The 21,322-nt window shown below is 33.2% G+C and overlaps 1 protein-coding gene across 2 annotated transcripts; it reads left to right on the top strand.

The window, feature by feature from the left end:
* The first annotated feature begins 662 nt into the window (after positions 1-662).
* On the top strand, positions 663-20,992 carry LOC117121610 (cation-dependent mannose-6-phosphate receptor-like). Of its 2 annotated transcripts, none has more exons than XM_033266844.1 (6): positions 663-910; positions 6,867-7,030; positions 7,759-7,871; positions 9,631-9,764; positions 9,872-9,998; positions 13,264-17,188. In XM_033266844.1, exons 1-6 carry the CDS (start codon positions 750-752, stop codon positions 13,405-13,407), a joined length of 843 nt encoding a protein of 280 aa, XP_033122735.1. In that variant the 5' UTR covers positions 663-749; the 3' UTR covers positions 13,408-17,188. The 2 variants fall into 2 exon arrangements, with proteins under 2 accessions (XP_033122735.1, XP_033122736.1); XM_033266845.1 differs by lacking the exon at positions 13,264-17,188 and adding an exon at positions 19,829-20,992 and having other exon boundaries at positions 664-910.
* The last annotated feature ends 330 nt before the right edge of the window (positions 20,993-21,322 follow it).

Here is a 21,322-nt window from a genome sequence, read left to right as displayed (position 1 = left end):
TATTATTATTATTATTATTATTAATTATTATTATTATTATTATTATTAGTTAGTATTATTATTATCATCTTTATTATTATTAGGCCTATTATTATTAGGCCTATTATTATTTTACTATTATCATTATTATTAAAATTACCGGTATTTATTATTATTATTATTATTATTATTAATTACTTATTTGATCAGCAGCTGGTCATATATGCTGGCGCAGGCTTGAAAATAGCGCATGCGCACAATATGTTGTATATGGATGATTCGGCCAAAAAAATAATTAAAAAATAATGAAATTGTGTTGGCCTCGTTTTGGGCCGGAAAATCTAAAAAATGGGTAGGTCGGAAGCAAACAAATATATGTTTACGCCTAGAAAGTAGAACATACACAAATAATACAACAATTTTGGATTTACCATCAAGCAAAATAAGATATTCCATGGAGTCTTTTGCTTGTAAAAAACATATTGTTTGTTGTCAAAAAAAAAAAAAGAAAGAAAAAAAGAAAACAAAAACTAAAATGCCTTCTCTTAATTTCGTAAAATTTGGGTTGGTCGGGCGTGGCCAACACAATATTTGTCTTAATTTTTTTTTTTTTGTTGGGGGGGGGGTGGGGTTTATGAATAATTCATGACTACGATCGTGGAAACTAGTAATGGTGGCGCTATTGATCATGTGATAAACGATCCGAAAAAAGGCAACACCGGTGTGGATGAGGAAAACCTGGAAAATAGGATTGATGATAAGATTGAGAAATGACGCTGGGGGAAAGAAGCATGTGTCGGTTTATATTTCAGTTATCAACCATTTATGCAATTTTAAATGTATGTTTAGTATCCTCAGATTGCGAGTTTGATTCTGTGTCAGAAAAGGAATCTGGGAAGCGTTTAAGCGAACTGCAAGCACAGACTAAAGAGTGAGTAGCATTCCTCATAGGCTAGGCCTAGCCCTAGGCCTTAGTTAGGCTAGAGTAGGGGGTTAGGTGAACTGTTTCGCGGCCGAACCGATGGCCTAACTAGGCTATGCCCTCTATTTATAGCTTAGTAGGCCTTATAGGCCCTAGTACTAGAGGTAGAAAGCCAACTATTACAGGGTAGGCTCAGTCTAAGTACTAGGCCTAGGTGTATGCTTGGCTAATTTAGCTAGGAGCCCACACAAAATGATATCCTTCAATAGGCCCTAGCCTAGGTACAATGTAGGTACCTGACAAGAAATTTCAATCTTTACAAAATATAATAATTTATTCATCAAAACAATCAGTAAATTATTTATAATTTATTAGTAAAAAAATCATGGAAATTGACCAATGCATTAAATTTCTATAATTTTTTACGATATTTAATTAATTACCAGTTTTTTAAGAAGGGTGCAGGTCAACTCGGCCACAGTCAACTCGGTCACAAGTCAACTCGGCCAAAAATCAACTTGGCCACAAAAAGTTCGGCTACAGCCAACTCGGCCACAAGTCAACTAGGCCACAAGTCAACTCGGCCACAAAAAGTTGGGCTACAGCCAACTCGGCCACAAGTCAGCTCGGCCACAGTTTTTGCATCCTTTTTCTTCAATAACTGATTGAAATAAAGTACACAGTATATTTTAGTAAAACAGGACCACCACACTACCAAAAGAGATTTGAATGCTATTGCCTATGAATTAAAAAGAGTTATTTATTAATGTGTTCATCTTCTGTTTACTCACAACATTCTACTTCAACAATAATATTATTACAATAACGACAATAAATTAGTAATATTTACTTTAATAATACTTATTAGTCATTATGACGATAATAAAGGTGATAACAACAACATTAATAGTAATATTTATTTTAACAATACTAATAGTAATAATACTAGTATGGTAATAATAACGATATTTAAATATCAATTTTAATAACTTAATTAGTGATAATAACGATATTGAAGGTGATAATAGCAATATATACAACAATAATAAATTAAAGATAATGTTTATTTTTATAATAATAGTAATACTAATTAGTAATAATAATAATAATGATACTTATAATACTTAGCCTACTTAGTAATAATAGGGTAATAATACCGATAATAAAGGTGACAACAACAACAACAACAACAATAATAATAATAATAATAATATGAGAAAAATACCAATAAAACACCAATAACAATAACTTTTTAAATTACTATTATTAAAATAATAAGACTAATAAAGAATAATAATAATAATAATAATAATAATAATAAAAAATCGAAAATTATTTATTATCTATATGGTACTGTAATAATAATAATAATAATAATAATAATAACAAAAATTTGAACAATATATAATGGTAATGCTAAAACTAATAATTAATATTAAAACTAACCGTAATAAAAACAACAATAATAACAACAATGACAACAATAATAACAGCAATAATAATAACAATAAGTATAGTATTACTTAAAGAATTAGTATTTTATACTTGATGAATTACTCCTTCAAAGTGTAGTACCAGTAAGTGACTTGTGGCCGTGTTGACTTGTGGCCCAGTTGACTGTGGCCGAATTGACTTGTGGCCGAGTTGGATCGAATTCTTTAAGAATAGGTTTTTTAATGGTAAAGACAAAAAATGTTGTGGCAGATGGGTGTGAAAATTGTATAAAATAATTATAATCCTTATTCTTGCTGTTGAACTTAATAAGTCCAAATATCTCTGATATAATAAGCCTCCAGGACAAACCCTGCTCCGACCTCCACCCCACCCCTGGGGGAACCTTTTTGCTTGTTATTATAACCAGCATGTTATTGGAAAGCACTTTGCTTCATGAATCTAATTATTTTGTTTATTTGCAAATATAAAATACATAACTGTTAAAATAAAGATAATTATTATTTATAGTTATTATATAACAGTAAATCTGAGAAAAAAACCAACATTAAGTTATCTACCAACTAGAGGAGAAACACGTCCACCTGATTGGCCAAGCTACAAAATGTACACCCTTAGCCTACCAATATTATGACGATGTTTTGGTAGATGGCGTCACTGACGACGGCTAAATTATTATTACCTTTATAATTCTGTATTTTTATATTGATGTTTTTTTTATACTGTAATTGTGTAATTTTTGAGCAGTGACTTTCTCTCAATGTAATTTCCTTCTTGGACAATAAATTTGAATTTGATTTTGAATTTGAATTAGAAAGAACCTGTCTCTTATACACATCTAGATGTGTATAAGAGACAGGGAGTGGAAAGTAATGTACCAACTTATCATCTATGAAAAAATAACGTATTTTGTGATGGTAAATATTCAGATGTCTGGCTCTCGCCATAAACGGATTTGGAAAAAAAAAATACACACAGTGGAGAACAACATCCGGTTGACATATTGACATCTTAATCCCCGCCTAACTAATCAACATAGCAATTTAAAAATAGAACAAAGACAACCCTGTTACCCGCTGCAGTATCCTGAGTCACACTTATGTGTGGACAGTGAAAGTGGGCGTGGCGTCATTCGCAGGTACCTAGCCGAGGCCTAGGCCCTAGAGGCCTAGCCTTGTTAGTTTCACATTAATAATGCACTTGTCAATTGTTCTCCCGCCCTTACCCATAGTATGTGTACGGTACACATAGTTGTGTTTCTGTACATAGTGCCGGGATGTACCTAAAATATTCACATGTAGATGTAACCGGCATGAGTAGCCGGGGTTTCGGATGTAGTGCTGTCAAGTGGTCTGGTCTTGCCTAACAATTTACCTACCCTAGGCATTCAGCAATTGCTGTGTATCCTGTTTTGGTAATTAAAAAATCGCCTACTGGTACTCTAGGCCTACCATCGTGGTTTCATTTTTTTATAGATCACGGTATAAATTACATTACAAAATTTGAACCTCCACCACACGACGATGGTGACCAAGCTAACGTGAATGTGTTGCGTGAAAATTTGTGAACTGAGTGTTTGACCTAGTTTGCGTCAAAAAATATACCAGTATTGAGCCATGCAAGGAAATCTTGGGCCACAGGATTTCAAATTTCATGGGAAACTACTTTTGGTTTCCGTGTCTTATGATCATGGGAAACTATCGGAAACTGTTTTTTTAGTGTATCCATTTCGATGCTACTAGGCCTAGACCTAAATATAAATAATTGCTTATTGCTAGGCCTGATATGGGAAACGAGTTTTCATTTTCCATGACTTGTTGGTCATGGTAACCAAAAGGTACCAGAAACAATCGTTACTGTCTTGATCCGGTCGCCTGAATCTGTATTCATTTTCTTCTTTAATTTCTGTTTCGATACTGAATAAATTTTATCAATCAGTTAAATCAATCAATCAATTTTCTTTTTCTATGATCAATCAATATGCACTTTTCCAAACTTCCGTGGAATCTGTCTACTGATACGCATGCATAGTGCTTCCATCAAACAAGCTCATCTCTTTGGCCTACTGTAGCTCTTGTGTGCTTCACCGATTCAGACATGTTGTAGGCTAGACCGATGGGCTACAACCACTGATCTCTACTATAATAGCTGGATTGCTCATTGGCTTGTTTTAGTGAGGCCACCGATGCCATGTTGGAGGGGCCTAAGTGACGTATCATTTTAGACAAGTTTCTTTTGGCATTTGTTTAAATTATTGTTAAAAATAACGATTCTTGAATGTGTGATATGTTGTCTAAAATTAGGACGGTGACCTAACATTGGCCACTCTAGTACAGTAGGCCTCAGTCACAATGAAGTATCTCTATGATAATTGGTCATATCTTATAATTTATCCATCGGTGTATTTTATAATTCTAAAGGCCTGTCTTTAATGTTGATTGCTGGTCCGGATAAATTATTACAATTGAGATCTATTAAATCTAACTTCGTTCTGACTTTTCAGCAGTTAATGAAACATGCTGCTCTGAGTGAGAGATACTGTCGGCAGAAGAAGATGAGTCTCAAATAAAAATTTACCTCATAAAACAAGGACAGTATAATGAGAAATGAGAGGGAAAGGAAAGGACATGCACAACAGAAAGTAAACAGGCTGACCACCACATGAAGCACCTTGTGGTCTGACAGACTACTTTACCAGATGATGAGAGGGTGATTATTTCAAATGGCTGAAGGTGAGAGAGCAGTGATAGTGGATTGCAAGTGATGAAAATGATGTAGTGTCTAATGAGAGTGAAAACAATTCAAGCGAATGTGAAGAAGAAAGTAATAGAGTTGTATTGTAGTAGGATAAAATATTACAATTACAATTGAAACAGTTAAACCGGTACCCAGGAATAGTGAAAATATTTTCAAAGACAGATATGGAGTTAGTTGCATAGAGGCCAGTGGCCCAAAGTTATGGAAATGGCCATATATGTCAGAATCTAATAATCAAACAACTAAAGTCTTCAAGTCACTAAATGCAAATTTAATTGATGTATTCCCTGTATCCAATAAATAAATAACAAATTAATTGAATCAAGTGTTTTCAATATTTTCTCCTTTTAAATGTTCCTGTCAAGTAATTTTAAAGAGTAAAAAAATAACATTTTTTCAAGTGTTAAAATTTACTGTCTTTTCTCTTCATTAAAGTTATATTTTCGTGTAATTTACTTGCTTAGATGTCTTTTTTAAGGAAAAACATTAGTTTTTATCAAGATAATAAAAAATAGAATTGAATATGAGGAATATGCAAACACCTAAGACATATCCAGCTAAAATACATTGTGGTTGAAAGTGTACGTCCGTAACATTTTCATGTATAGGTCCGTAAAAGAAAGTAAACTGATCTTCTGCCTTGCAAATGGGAAATACAGAATCGGAAAACCTAATCATGGTTTTGATGTATTGTATAAATAAAAACAAAGATATTTCAAGTTTAGTCCCAAAGTAATTGATGGAATTTATGGTTAAAGTTAACTGTGTAGAAAAATGCATTTTTACCGTACATCCGTAACGCAAGGTGTTTTGTGATTTTCTCAGAGATGGTTTGGTTTTTTTGAACGAAATTTGGAATATTTATTAATTGGGTTAAGACAAACATTCAGTATGTTTTTAGGCACTAATTGTAATTTAATTTTTAAAATACAAGGGAGAAAATTCTTCAAGCTGTATGTCCGTAATGCCCAAATATTTACAGGATTATTTTAATAAAATAAAATTTTTTACAGATTTACGCAAATTGGCTTACACTGTATCTTGAATGTGTGACCATTATATATTATGCATGCACCACGTGTACACAAGCCTAGAGGGGATGTCTCCTCTCTCTGAATGCATTCTAGTAGGCTACGTGATGACACATCACTCATATCGGGGCCTAGAGTGGCTCAGACTCTACCTAGCCAGGGTATTTAAACACTCAGGTGTTCTTATCTTATTAAATTACATAAAAAATAACATAAAATTATTATATTAATCCTTGATAATTTTATGTGATTGAGTTATTTTCTATTTTTTTTTTTTTTTTTTTTTTTTTTTGTATTTTATTAAAAAAAATTGGAAATGTTGTAAACATATCAGTGCTAAGATTTTGAAGGTGGGAATTCCTGTTAGTTATGCTTCGCTGCTCAGCATCTTTTGTCATTGATGGAACGTGTTTACCGCTGCGTGAAAAAGGTATATAAAAATTTAATTGAGACATTGGAGATTTGTTGGTTTGTTCATCTTTTGTCTATTGCCTGTTATTGTTTGGCAATCTTACTAATCTTAATCTGTGTCTACTGTACACTGTCAAATGTCATCAAAAAAAGCATCACATAAAATGTGAAAGAACATAGAGTTGAACACGTTCGATGTCATCCTACCCATATATGGGCACATCACATTATTTTAAGAAAGCTTTGTTGGTAAGAATTAATTGCATAATTAACTGCATGTATTATTTGTAACGTTCAGTTGTTCCTTCTTGCAGGAAACCTATAAGTATACAAGACTCACAAAAAAACTACACATACAGCATAGGAATTTGCTCACCGGTGAAGGCCCCTAATGTTGGTGTAACGCAAACAGAGAATTTCGGTGATCATATTGAACATAATTTAGGCCTTATCAGTAAAGCCCATATCCAGTTTGGAAGTAAGAACTTTTTTTCATATTGCAGTACTTAAAAATGTATTTGTGAAGTGTCATGATAAAATGAGTTGTGTTGTACACCAAGTCAATTTTGGTCAAAGGAAATATGTATGTAATCATAATTTGACAAAAACTAATGTAAGGTTTATATTTTATGAAACATTTTATGAATAAAACAAACATTCTAAATTGATTTGCATACCTTTAACAAAAACAGAAACTAAAATTGATAACCCGACAATCTCTACTTCTTAGCGTAAAACAAAGCATAAATTGTTTAGTTGCTCAAGCACAGTTAAATATTGAATTCACTGCCAGTTGGTTGGCTTTATATTTTGATTTCTGGTTTTATTGTCAACCATTTCTCGCCCCACACATTTTGATAGCATTGTAACCACAGTGCCAAAATCCATCATCATAGTATTTTTGTACTCCTTAGTAAAAATACAATGTTTTTGCTATATATTATTAAAAATTAAAAATGACCCAAGATTTTTTGGTGCAATAATTGACCTTTCCGGAGTGTCAGTGAAACTGACCAATCAGAATAGTGCCAGGAATACGCACTGTGTCCAACAAACACACATGTCCCACAAATGCACATGTTCGCATACGTTTTAATGCTGTCGTCTTGTCCGAATTTATCAACAATATCCAAGGGGCGGAGCTTAGTCAGAAGGTTCATATACTTGACTCTCAACTGTAGTTGATTGATCGATTGTTCATCTCAGGTAACTGGATATTTTTGCAATATCATAATGGGGATCCATATGGTGGCCACTGCAAGCAAGAAGGGAGACAATCTCATATAATGATCATTTGTGATGAGAAAAATGAACTTGTGGTAGGTAGTAACAAAACCTATGTAACTTGTCAACATTTAGGCACAGTATCTGTATTTGCTAAAGAATACAGTATATGCACATAGTAGGCTTTTAAGGCTATAAGTAATTTCCTTAAACCATTGTGTGCTGCAGTGCCTGTATACAGTATTTATATTGATACTATTTTTGTATCCGGGGGTTTTTCATGTGATAAGCTGTGCTTTATTTCTTTTAATTTAAATTTTAATATGTTAATACTGATTTGTAATGTTTAAACATATAATGAAATGTTTATGATGTTACTGTACGTTTGAAGAAAGAACAAAGAAAGACAAAAGGGCTAATAAATACTAAATGAATGAATAGACTGGTAAATTTCAACATAAATACAGTATTGGTTTATTTCAGCTCAAATCAGAAACAATTTTTAAATGCCTCAATAAAACATATACCCCACTCCTTCCCCACCCTTTCCTTATAGATTCTCCTTATTTTAGTTTTAATTTCCAAGTGGTTTTTATGTATGTAGCAAAGACAAGCCAAACCAGTCACTTGTCGCAAAAAGTCGATTTTCAGATATTAATACAATGTTCAACAGTAAAATAAGAGCTACAAAATGGTAAAAGAATCATTTAAATCTGACATTTCCTTAAGAAGTTACAAGTGTTTAAACATGTACCGCTGTTTAAAGAACAATATTTGAGAAATCAGCCTTCAAAGTTTATGATTTTTGGCATTTCTCAGGTAGAAACCATTACTAAATCGTTAAAAGTTGTTGTTTTAACATTGAAAATGAGTAAAATAACAGCATAGCATGATGTATGATATAAAGGTTAGTTTAGTGCAATAAAATAGATTTAAAAAAATTTGACGTCCAGCAGGTTTTGGCTGATAATATCTAATATCTCTGAAACAAGATTTGCGACGAGTGACTGGTTTGGCAAGTGTCTTTGCCACACATTATGATAGCCATGTCGGTAATGGCCAATATGAATTTGTAGAGTGTTGAGGAGGCTGATACTGGAATGACAAAAATAAAAAGATGTACATTGATACATATAGACTAATATCTGGTTCCTCTATCAAGATATACCATTCACAATTTCATAAATAGTTTGGGAACATTGGATGAAGATACAGTACTTCAAAATTGTGGTTAATTTTATCTAAAATGACCATTTTTTCATCATGCTATCTATAGATATAGTTGAATAATAATAATAAAAAAACACTTACGATGTGTGATCTATCTAGCGTGCTATTCCGAGGCACAGTGACTAATTTAATATGTTGATTTGTTGTGTTAAATGGGTGGGGCCAATAATATGTGGCAAAGACAAGCCAAACCAGTAACTCATTGCAAATCGTGTTTAAGAGAAAATGCCAAAATATACTGAAATGTCAGATTTAAAAAAATCTATTTTATTGAACTAAACTAACCTTTATATATCTATACATCATGCTATGCTGTTATTTCGCCATTTTCGATGTTAAAACAACACTTTTTAAGGATTTAATGATAGTTTCTGCATGAGAAATGCCCGAAATCATAAACTTTGATGGCTGATTTATATTGTTTTTCAAACAGCTGTATGTTTAAGTGCTTGTAACTTCTTAAGGAAATGTCAGATTTGAATGATTTTTTTACTCTTTAAAATTGTATTAATAAATCAAAATTGATTATTGCGATGAGTGGCTGGTTTCGCATGTCTTTGCTACATATGCAATATTGATGTTGTTATCAATTCAATAATTTTAGTATGATTTTGTTATTTACAGGGAAATAAAGTTGTACTTGAAGAGAACAATAATCGAACAGAGGACTGCTATTATTTATTTGAAATTACAAGTAGTATAGCTTGCTCTGAACACCCATCATCAGGATTAAGTCTTGGATCTATTCTCATCATTTTGTAAGTATTTTCTTAATTCATCCAGTCTACTTCCATTTGATTATTTGTATACTTAAACTGAAATTGTAATGATTGTGGTTTTTTTTTGTTTTTTTTCTTGGTTGTAGGTTTGTTTGTGTTATATTTGTGTACATTCTTGGTGGCTTTGTATATCAGAGGTTCATCATTGGAGCCAAAGGTATGGAGCAATTCCCTAACATTGCCTTCTGGAGGGACTTTGGTAACTTAGTAGCGGTAAGTATTTTTTTCGTATCTAACATACATCAATCGTTCACTAAATTTATAAGGTTCAATTGTCATATCTCTATTTTCCTCTCATATTTTCACTTTACTGCATATGTATGCATTTTGTTGGCAATTATTAAGTTCAAATTAAATTAGAAAACATAACATATTTAAAAATAATGTAAAAAAAATCATTAAATTAAAAAAGTGCAAGAGCATGTCATTACAGTGATAACAGTACTAATAATATTAATAACTAATAATAATAATGACGATGATGACAACAGGGGTGTTGGCGGCCGCTCCGGCAATGACAAAGTAATATATAAGAAATAATACAATTTTGAAGATAGATGTAGGAATATTAATGCAGGTAATTATTAAAAGTATTCGCACAATTAAAGGGCATACATAATTGAGGGGTGTTTTTTGTTACAGTCTTAAAAGTTTTATTTAACAACTAACAATTTTCAACTGGAGGAAGGCTGAAAATGCCTGTTTCAATTGCATACCATCTTTCAGATGAGGTGTTTATTATGTTAGTCTTGTCTGTGTTATGGCCCATATGCACATTTCATTAAATTTGATTAAGAGATTAATACATTTTTGAATATTTAAGCTGTAGACTTTATAAAAAAGCATACCTGTAGTATTGTATAATACTAGTGTATAAGAATAGACATTCAGTTATTGTAGTGGAGGTTTTTTTTTTTAACCTATCTATCATAGACCTTACAAGATTGCTTACAGTATTTAAAGGGACCTCTAAAACATAGCAGAAGAGCAGCTGTTTCCCCACTGCTCACACAATGGGGCCTCTATCACACTGTACTAGTAGAAGAGTAGCCGTTTCAGCACTGCTCTCACAATGGGCAGCTAAAGCACTAGAAGAGTAGTCTTTGCAGCATTTCTCACTCGATGAGCCTCTCAAGCATACTGTTTTAGAGTAAGACTAGCCCTTGCAGCATTGCTCAGTTAATGGAGTCCGTGCTACTAAAATATTTTTTACAGTAGTGCTCACCCACTGGACCCTTCAAACACATAATAGGATGAGCACTTACAGTCTTGTTCACAGAATATAGTCGCTCCAACATTTACAGTTAGATAGCATTTGCAGCATTGTTTACTCGGTGGGAGTCCTTCCAAAATATACTACTGCTTATTACTGTAGCTGAGCGCTTAAAGCATTGCTCATGCAGTGGGCACTCCAAAACATGTACTGGTGTACTATCCTTACCATATTGGTCACGAATAAAGGTTCCCCTCCAGGACATACTGTACTGTCAGCATAAAAGTACCTGTAACCCATTTTAGCAATACTCACTCTACGTACCAATTAGAACACAATGTTCTGTAAGAGCAGACCTTGTCATTTAAGGCGCACGGTCGCGCACCATTGCGCACCTAAACTGCTATTGAGGGGTGTGAAAATAGCTCGCCTTTACATTTCAAAATAACTTGCCTCCACAGCCCTCGGAATGCTAACGCAATTTTTGCTGACCACGGCAATTATTTACCAGCGTAAAAGATGCTAAGCTCCCCCCTGCCATCCCGCAAAATAATCATTCGCCTGAAAATTGTGGTGAGTGTTTTATTGCTCGCCTGCCATTTTCAAATGACAAAGTCTGTACGAGTGCCTATTACAGCATTGTTCATGCAACTGAGTCCCTCTCAAGTGTTTAACTTTGAAGACAGTTGTTTGCTGTAATTATTTTACGAGTAGTCAATTAAAAGTTGATTTGTTTCATGTACATCATTGGTTATCTAATTTCTGGCTCGCGTCCCTGTAATTCCAAACATCAGATATTCGCAGATGTTTAAGATATGTACACAATATGCACATCAACCTCTGCTAGGTATTCTAACCCGGTATTAACATTTTTGGTTTTAATTTTGATGGGTGCTATTTTATTAACTGCTTATGTACAGTAATATGATCTATATGATTTTGTGAGATAAGTGCAGTATAGTATAGTATGAAAAATTGGTTTGTGATTGTGGCATGAGTGTATAAGTTATTGTTATTTTAAATTTGTATGGAATGTGATGTCAAATTGTTGAGCAAGGTAATTAAGATAATTTTGCATGTTGATTTGTGACATTAACATGGCTAAAAAAACTGGAGTTAACAGTACTACTTGATTGTATCAGTTCGGTCTGTCAGGTTTTTATTTTCTTTTACATTGTTTTTAAGTATCTCATATTTTTTTTCAATGTGAGGTTCTATATATTTTGAATTATTTATTATGCAAGATGAGTGATGAGTGTACACAAGGTGATTATGTGAGGCGAAGGCACTAGGCGATTACATGAGGTGAGTGCACAAGGCAATTACTTGGAGAGTGCACAAGATGGTTATGTAAGATGAGTGCACAAGGTGATTGTGTGAGATGAGTGCACAATGTGATTATGTGAGATGAGTGCACAAGGTGATTGTGTGAGATGTGTGCACAAGGTGATTATGTGAGAGAAGTGCACAAAGTGATTATGTGAGATGAGTGCACATGGTGATTATGTGAGTTGAGTGCACATGGTGATTATGTGAGTTGAGTGCACATGGTGATTGTGTGAGATGAGCGCACAATGTGATTATGTGAGATGAGTGCACAAGGTGGTTATGTGAGATGAGTGCACATGGTGGTAAATATTATGAGATGAGTGCACATTGTGATTACAGTATTCTAGATGACTGCAGAATATTATTATGCGAGATGAGTACATAAGGTGATTATGTGAGATGAGTGCACATGGTGATTATGTGAGTTGAGTACACAAGATGATTATATGAGATGAGTGCACATATTGGTGATTATGTGAGATGACAGTATGTATGCTAGATGAGTGCGCAAGGTGATTATGTGAGATGAGTGCACATGGTGAATGCGTGATGAGTGTAATATGTTGTTATGCAAGATGAGTGCACAATTATGCGAGATAAAAAAACGTGCACAAGGTGACTATGATAGATAACTAAGGATAATTTACACATGGAACTTAAACTTTAATCTTTTTAGTTTGTATAAGGTAAAATGCAGTAGAAATATTTTACTAAAAAATTCAAATAAAAATTACTGCTGTCAAAAAATTATATTACTGTAAATTTTACGTTTATTGGTATACCAACTAATTAGATAATTAGAAGATGTGTGGCTTAGAATTGTAGCATGCTTGATTATAAGTGAATTTGATATCCCTGGTCTTCCCAGCAAAGGCCTTAATACAAGCTCCTGCAACAGCCATCCATTCTTAGATGCCATTGGCCTTTGTCTTGCAGGATGGCTGTGATCTTGTATTCCGAAGCAGTCCATCTGATGACTCGCCCGCCTACCGGGGCCTAGGGGATGAAGACCTGGGCTTTGAGCACAACACCCTAACAATGGATCAAGATGACGATGATGATGTGCAACCTCTCTACTGAAAACAGAGAGATCAAAATATCCAGTACAAAGTAGACCTGATATAAACACTAGAAATGAACAAATGGGATAAATAATGTACATTCTCACAAAACTGGGAGTACTCTTTTGCAGTAAACTGTTTGTTGTTCAAATTTACTCATTTACTGTACATGGCCGGCGGAACTGGGGTGGCCAGGGGCCGGCCCCCCCCAACCCTCACTTTTTGGCAGAAAATATATAATGTCTATGCAGATTTTTGTGTGATCGGCTTCCTCGCAATTCATATTCCCATTCATCTTACTACTAGGCACTCACCCTCACTTTAATATGTATTCCGCCAACCCTGCTGTATACTGTGAGAAAATATGTAGTTAAATAGTTCCACTGTGATATCTGTTGAGACTTCCATAGTTGTGCTCTGTCTGTGTACACTGGCCAAGGTATGCCTACACTTCTAGTCTTTCAGTCACCGATCTAGGGCAGGACTGGCAAAAGTGCACGGCCAGTGGTTGGGGAAAACATAAATGTCCTGGAGGCAATTTGGGGGGAAAAATAAAAACAAAATTAACTGTTGGGCTGTATAGTGTTCAGATAACTTTTGGTGCTGGAGACGTTTTATTGAGACAACTTTCATGGTCAGAGGTACAAACATTTTTTTTTTCCAGGCTTGATCTAGCCAGGGGTTGGAAAAAAGGATTCCTTTTGACTGCTAGCCATTTTAAGGCTTCATAAGGTTATAAGAACTTGCATTAGTAATTTTAAAGAAACAATTTATTTTTAGAAAGTACCGTACGCATTTATGCAATTACTGTATTCAAATTATTATAGTGTTTTAAGTACTGTAAGTTTAGCTGCCAGTGAAACACTGGCTTTGCACGTGATTCTCAGGCACTTTACACCAAATACGGTATTAAAATTATGAATTCATTTTGGTATGGAGAATCCTAGAGATATATATACAGTAAAAATGTTATTTAGCTTTAGATACATTTGAAATGAGTTATAATAATATTTCATAAGGTTGTCTTTATAGTGAAATTTTGCTGTAGTTTCATTTCAAAAAAGGTCTGGATAAAAATTAAAAGAACCTACAGTAAATACTAGATATAGCCTAAAAAACAGCCCAAAAAGGATAACAAAAAGTCAGTTTAACTGTGTAAGACTAGTCAGCTTAAGCTTACAAAGATATTAACAACCTTCTGTAAGGTTCAACATTATCAATTATGATAAATTTAAACAATAATTTGGGAAATAGAATATGACTTAAGGGAAAAATTGACATTACTGTACTCATAGCACTTGGCGTCATAGTCTGTAGACTGATTGAATGGTAGTTAATATGTCTTGTGTTCCTGATGAGTGCTACTATGCTGTCTTCGCTATATCAAAATGTAATGTTTTAATAGTTGGTATCTGGACGTGTCTGGGAAGATCAGAGAAGAATTTACACATAGTAGCTACAGTAACAGATTTCATAAACAAAAACAGATCACCTGTAAAGAAGTGAAAAATTTAATTGTATCCTTTAACTATAGAATTGCATGTGTGTGAACAGTATACCAAACAAGTAAAGCTAAGATTGCTATTGTAATGGTATTAGAACAGAAACCTTTTCAAACAAGTGTGATGGTTTTTCCAGAACAGATTTTATTTCATAATGACTAGATAGTTAGGAAGTAGTTTATTCAATTAATAGGAAATGAAATTTGAAGTGAAATGAGGATTTGTTAGATATTTGAAAAAAAGCTGTTAAAACGCATGGTATAATCAATACACTCAAAGTTGAATTACTAAAGGGAAAAGAAAATACAAATTGAAGAGTTTGGTACTTGTAGACACAATTATTTTAATTAACTTTTCATTCAGCCAAAGCCTGACCGATCAAAAACACATGAATCTTCAGGGATCACATGGGTTTATATTTGGCAGATGTACAGTATATTTTTTATCATAAGGAGCCCAAAATACTTGTATAATGTTTGAAAATACTACATTTTAAGTTTATGTTACTAATTTGGTACCTTAATTACTGTATTCATTTTAATCTTTTACTAACCAAAATATATGTAATATATAGTGGGGTTGCAATAAATATAGAACAGTAGACCTACACAAATTTAATTGGAAATTTTCCAAAGGGCATCATTATTGGGGAACTTCATGGGGTACCCCCAACATACATGTCCATGTCATGTGGCAAGTCTTTAGAACACTGTAGAAATGGGGGAAAAAAATCATTGTAGAATACCAATATTTATATTTGTAGCAAATGATATGTCATGAGAATACCCCACCGGAAGCCCCCAGTATGGCATCTGAAGAAGGAGAATAATCACTGTAAATTGATTGGTGTTTAGCAAAAAAAAAAAAAAAAAAAAAAAAAAAAAAAAAAAAAAAAAAAATTGCCTTAAAGTTTAATCAATTCTGATTTCCAAATGCCAGTGTTTTGTTATATGAGTGGGACAGGGGAGCATTATTCCAATCACTGTAATTTGCAGATACAGAATTGGTATACTTCTAAATACTGTAATAATGCTACTGTATCATTATTTTGTTCATTGTACAGTCACGTGCTAATATTCAATGTTATCAGTCAATGTATTTTTTCCACAAGCAACGATTGTTGACATTAAATAGTTATTTTGCATAATTTTTATTCATTAATACTATTATGATCGCATGTTCCTAAATGACGGCATGTAGTGTTATAATAATTGATAGGTTAATATGCTGGAGTTTGTGACACAGTACAAAGTAGACCGAAATTGTTAAAAGTTGTCTAGTTTTGTTGATTTCCCTGGTTATCATTATGGTTACCATAGTGGGTTATTTTTCTTTTGTCCACATCATCCTTCTTACTGTACATGTTGAAAATGGAAACATCCTTTCCCTCTGTCGTGCAATTGGTTATGGAGCTGTGTGTAGTTGCCTTTACACTGTGCCCAGTAACCTATGATTTTAGTTACAGGTTGTCTGACTTGCAATTGGCTGCTGTGTGTAGTCCCATTCACGCTGTGCCCAATGATAACCTGATTGTATTTACAGGTTGTCGGACATGCAGTTGATTCTAGGAAACTTTATAATAATGGGACTTTTTACCGCACATAATATGCCCTGCCTCAATTTTTAGAGAAAATTGATTTTCATCATAAAAATTACTGAAGTATGTATTACCAAAAAAAACCAAAAAAAAACTATAGTATGGATTGCCAAGATGCTTACTTTAGCATTGGAATATGAACATCAAAGGCAGGGGTGGGCATAAAAATGGGTTGGAGGGCCCATCTGAATTAACCTTGAGGGCCAGAAGCAAAATTTGATTGTGTCAGTGTTTTGCAAAAACCACTGTACACTCCTTTTATGCCGCTTTATGCTCAGTTTTAATCTTTTAGATATCCAGCGTTGGGTGGTCAAATATGAGAGGTTTTCTCGCCAAAGTAGTCGGTAGGTTCACCACATGGTTTTTAATTTATTTTCGTGAGCCACAACAATATGGCCCGACCGCATTTGCCCATGTGTGATCAGCTGTTGATCATAACTTGTCTTTCATACTTTCTGCCAGTTTTTTTTAATTTTTATTATTATTAGATTTATGTTTGGAAGTATTAAAACAAGGAATGTAAATATTTCTGCATAGTAAAGATTTTGTCTAGTTGGAATAATTTTGACCATTATTATTTTAAGTATTTAAATACAGTATTCATGTTTATGCTTAAGGCAATGATTGAAGCAACAAAAATTCATTTCCCCTTTTTTGTGAGAATGACAATAAAGTTATTTCTTAAATGAATTTTGATCCAATTGGTTTCAGACTTGTAGAGTTCTTTTGTTTGTTTGTGTGAATTCATAAATCACAGGAGCTACACAGGTGTTAATGTAGCTTCCTTTATCGAATAATCACAATTATAAGTCAGTCGTGAAGTCATCACTGCAACTCCTAATATTATTTGCCTCACAGTCCACTAATTTTTCAATTAGTGGACGCTTGGCTTGATTTTTTTTAGGTTCGTGTGCAAAAAAAATACCTAATTTTTCGTCACCACGAAGATATCGCGCACCGCGATGAAAATTGAATTGCAATTGAAAAGCAATTTCCTAAAACAAGGTTAATTAGAACCCAAAGAAAGTTACTTCAAATTCAATATTAAGTATGAACAATTAAAGAATTCCTTGAATCAATGAACCCTAATAAACTAAACAAACTTGATGTTTAATAGGAATATTCTAGACCTATTTTAAAGACTCAAGGTACAAAATTAGATTTACAGCCAGGCAGGAGGTCTCCGAGCCCTCGTCCTACTAGTACTAGGCCCTCCTACTAGGCCATACCCTAGCGTAGTTATGAAATCATTGCACGATTTTTACCTGTCTGCACTGAGCAAGTAGTCAGTGACTGTATTCTCTCTCGAATGCTTTAAAAAATGTTTATTTCTTCGACAAATATATCACAATAGCATTAACTAACACAATTACAAATTACAGTAGTTACTCATCATAGCCATACTCCTGTACTGCTGATGTGTAGGCCTAGTTCAAATTCATCATACGCACAACTAAATGTAAATATGCGCACAGTATACTTATCATATCACTATAGCAACCGATGACTGCTACAGTATTTGGTTATCAAAACTAACATTAAAAGACGGCGATTGTTTTATAAAGCAATTTTTAGAGCATGCATCGTACACTAGCAGAAAATAATTATACTTAGGTTAGATTTAATGCTTTCAAAAATTGTTTCAAGCATTAAATCTAACCTTCGTATAATAATTTTCCTATAGTGTACTATCTCTACTAATTGCTTAATAGTGGATTCTAGTTGCTGTTATCAGTTGACTGGAACAGTCGTAGCAGCTTCTCCACGCACATCCTTGACCCTAACTTGTAGAGTGCAATGTGACATTTGTTTGTTTATTACATATTAGAATAAAGGAAAATAAAACAACCCCTCCAAGGATAACCAGATATGTGGAACACTATTGGCAGATCCCCAAGGCAGAAAAGAACAAACATTTGCAAAAAACAAGAACAAAATTAAGCAAGAAACAAACAAATATCAAAACAACTTTATACATTAAAAAATAAACAAAAATGAAAAGTAGAAATGTTTTTTAAATAGTAATATTCATATACAGTAATTATAAGAGGCTTATGCTATATTCAATTTATTCAATTTTAAAATTCTAACTACAAAAATATAATTACCAATTCATTAATATAATTATCAAAAAATATTACATTCCATTCAATTATCACTACACATAAATATGAGTGTAAATATGCTAATTGCTCCTCATAATTAATAGAGAAAACCTCAACAAGTAAACTTTAGATATAGGTTGCTCATTTGAAAGAACCACATAACTTTCCTCTTGCAATTAGGATCACAGATAAACAAAAATCAAAGATCGATCAGTAGGATTTCAGACACTTCAATAACAGAAATCCTAAATTTGCTGTTAATAAAATTTGAAGCCTAATCAATAGCATTAAATACAAATGAAGAAAGTACTGTAGCACATTCTTTAGAAAATTTATTGAGATACAAGCTTTCACTAGCTTGCTGAGCTAGCTTCATCAGGTAAATGAAGTAAAAAAAAACACCGTATCAAACTGTTCACTCAAAATTATGTAAATGACCAATATAAACAAAATATAAACACAATGGTTGGCTTGGAAGAGACAGGGATAATTTGCTGTAAAGTTTAAAGGCTATGTAGAATGCAAAATTATATGTACTTATTGTATTTTTAAAGTCATACTTGGCAATTTGCAAGGAAAATTTTCTGATTTTTTTGAAAGCTAATAATTATTTTTAAAAAAAAGCAATTCATTTTGTTATATTTAAAATAGATTTAGTTATGAGTATTTCTATAATTTCACTTACACCACCTTAACTGCTATTAAGAAAAACAAATTTTCAATAGATGATTTATGTAATACATGCAACATTTTTCAGACAGAATGCGGTTCTGTTGTTCTTATATCTCTGGGTTTTTTTTTAGACCAATGGAGAAAAAAATAGCTTCATCCCACAAAACTAGCCTAATATGTCTGTTGAATTAAATTCATACTCAAATTATTTTTAAAATAGGTTTTATAGTGCACCTAATATTCATTCTAATAACAATGTAGAATCACTGAGTGACATTCATATACATACCATGTCGGTGTACATGTGCAAACATAATACTGTAGTTAAAATATACCAAAAAAAAATTCCACTTGCTAATGAACATCATGTTAACACTATTGACTGCAATCTGCTTACTAACTAAAATGAAATTTCATCAAATATTTAAATGCTGCAATAGCAGAAGGTACTCGAAAATACATAAATCTAGTGTCATAATTTTTTTTTTTTTGTAATTAAAATAACACAAAAAATATAGAAAATTTCAGCAAAATTTAAATTTAAATTTAATTTGTTTATTACAGGATGGGTGTGATTGTGTTTTTCGAACAAAACCAAAAAGTGAACCAAAATTGTATAAAGGTATTGGAGATGACCAGCTAGGCCTTGATGAGGATGAGGAACAGGATGATCACTTACTGCCAATGTAATCAGGCTGCAACTCCTAATGGGTTAATACGGATAGTGAATACTTCCTGCAGTTAAGATTCATCACAGGATGTGATTGGTTTTCACATTGCAACTGATAAGTTCTTATTTATAAAATTTTGCCGGAACTCTGCATAGACATTTATTTGATGATCACTTACTATAGGTTACAGTATAATTCCAGAAAGTAGGCCTAGACCTACCTAAATGTCACTATGTTCACATTAGTATAACCAGAGACTACAATACTTTGAAGATATCATGTTTTATGCCTTTAATACATTATTAAGTTTCTTTAATTTAATGTGTGTTTTTAGATTTTGGTTTTCATCTAATGTACAGTAGTATCAATGCCACTGATACAATACATTCCAAGATTTTTGTGTGGTTGCTTTTTCATCCAAAATTATAAGATTTATTCAACAAAAACCATTTGCATGTATATAGCCTGTTTAAAATATTCCTTATTTTTACTATAAAATTAGTATCAAAATATTGTTGATTGTTTAAGGTGGAGGTACACCAACCAATTAAACAACGTTGTGTACGTACGGCTGCACTACCACACATACTGTACTTGGACATGCCATTTATTTATATTTCTGTACTACACATCTACGCATACTGAACCTCCTCTATATTTCTGATATAGGCGGAGCTGCCACACACGTCAGCATAACAATCATTCACTTTTTATGAGGGAAGGGAAAGGGTGGGCATTTCCCCGTCAGACAGGCTTGGTTCCCGTCGCCCGACGCCACAATGTCGTCAGACCAAAAATAAAATTTGCCTATCCAATAATGTTAATTGTGATTACTGGTCCCATTATATGTGGCAAAGACAAGCCAATCCAGGCACTCGTCACAAAAATCTTTAGTTGTAACAGGGTTAAAGATGAAAGTAAGAGCTTGGTAAAAGAATCATTTAAATCCGACATTTCTTTAAAAAGTTAATACAAAGTGTTTAAACATACAGCTGTTTAAAGAACAATATTTGAGAAATCAGCCTTCAAAGTTTATGATTTCAGGCATTTCTCAGGCAGAAACCATCAACAAATTGTTAAAAATTGTTGTTTTAACATTGAAAATGGAAAAAATAACAGCATATCATGATGTATAGATATATAAATGTTAGTTTAGTGCAATAAAATAGAGCATGTTTTGGCCAATATCTCTGAAACACGATTAGCGACAAGTGACTGGTTTGGCTTGTCTTTGCCACATTTTGTGGTTTAAAAGCACAGTGTTTGAGCCATACTAAGCTATAAAAAGTCTCCCAATGAACCCTACATGGATTTTTATTCTGGGGCCCTGACCGAGACTCTAGTCAGCCTCTTGGTTCAGACACCCCTGTTTGATATGTTCGATCCC

The sequence above is a fragment of the Anneissia japonica genome, unplaced genomic scaffold, assembly GCF_011630105.1.
Source record: "Anneissia japonica isolate Jap-2015-1 unplaced genomic scaffold, ASM1163010v1 scaffold5825_len372023_cov165, whole genome shotgun sequence".
In the NCBI taxonomy this organism is placed as follows: domain Eukaryota; kingdom Metazoa; phylum Echinodermata; class Crinoidea; order Comatulida; family Comatulidae; genus Anneissia; species Anneissia japonica.
This window is presented reverse-complemented; position numbering and strand designations above follow the sequence as displayed.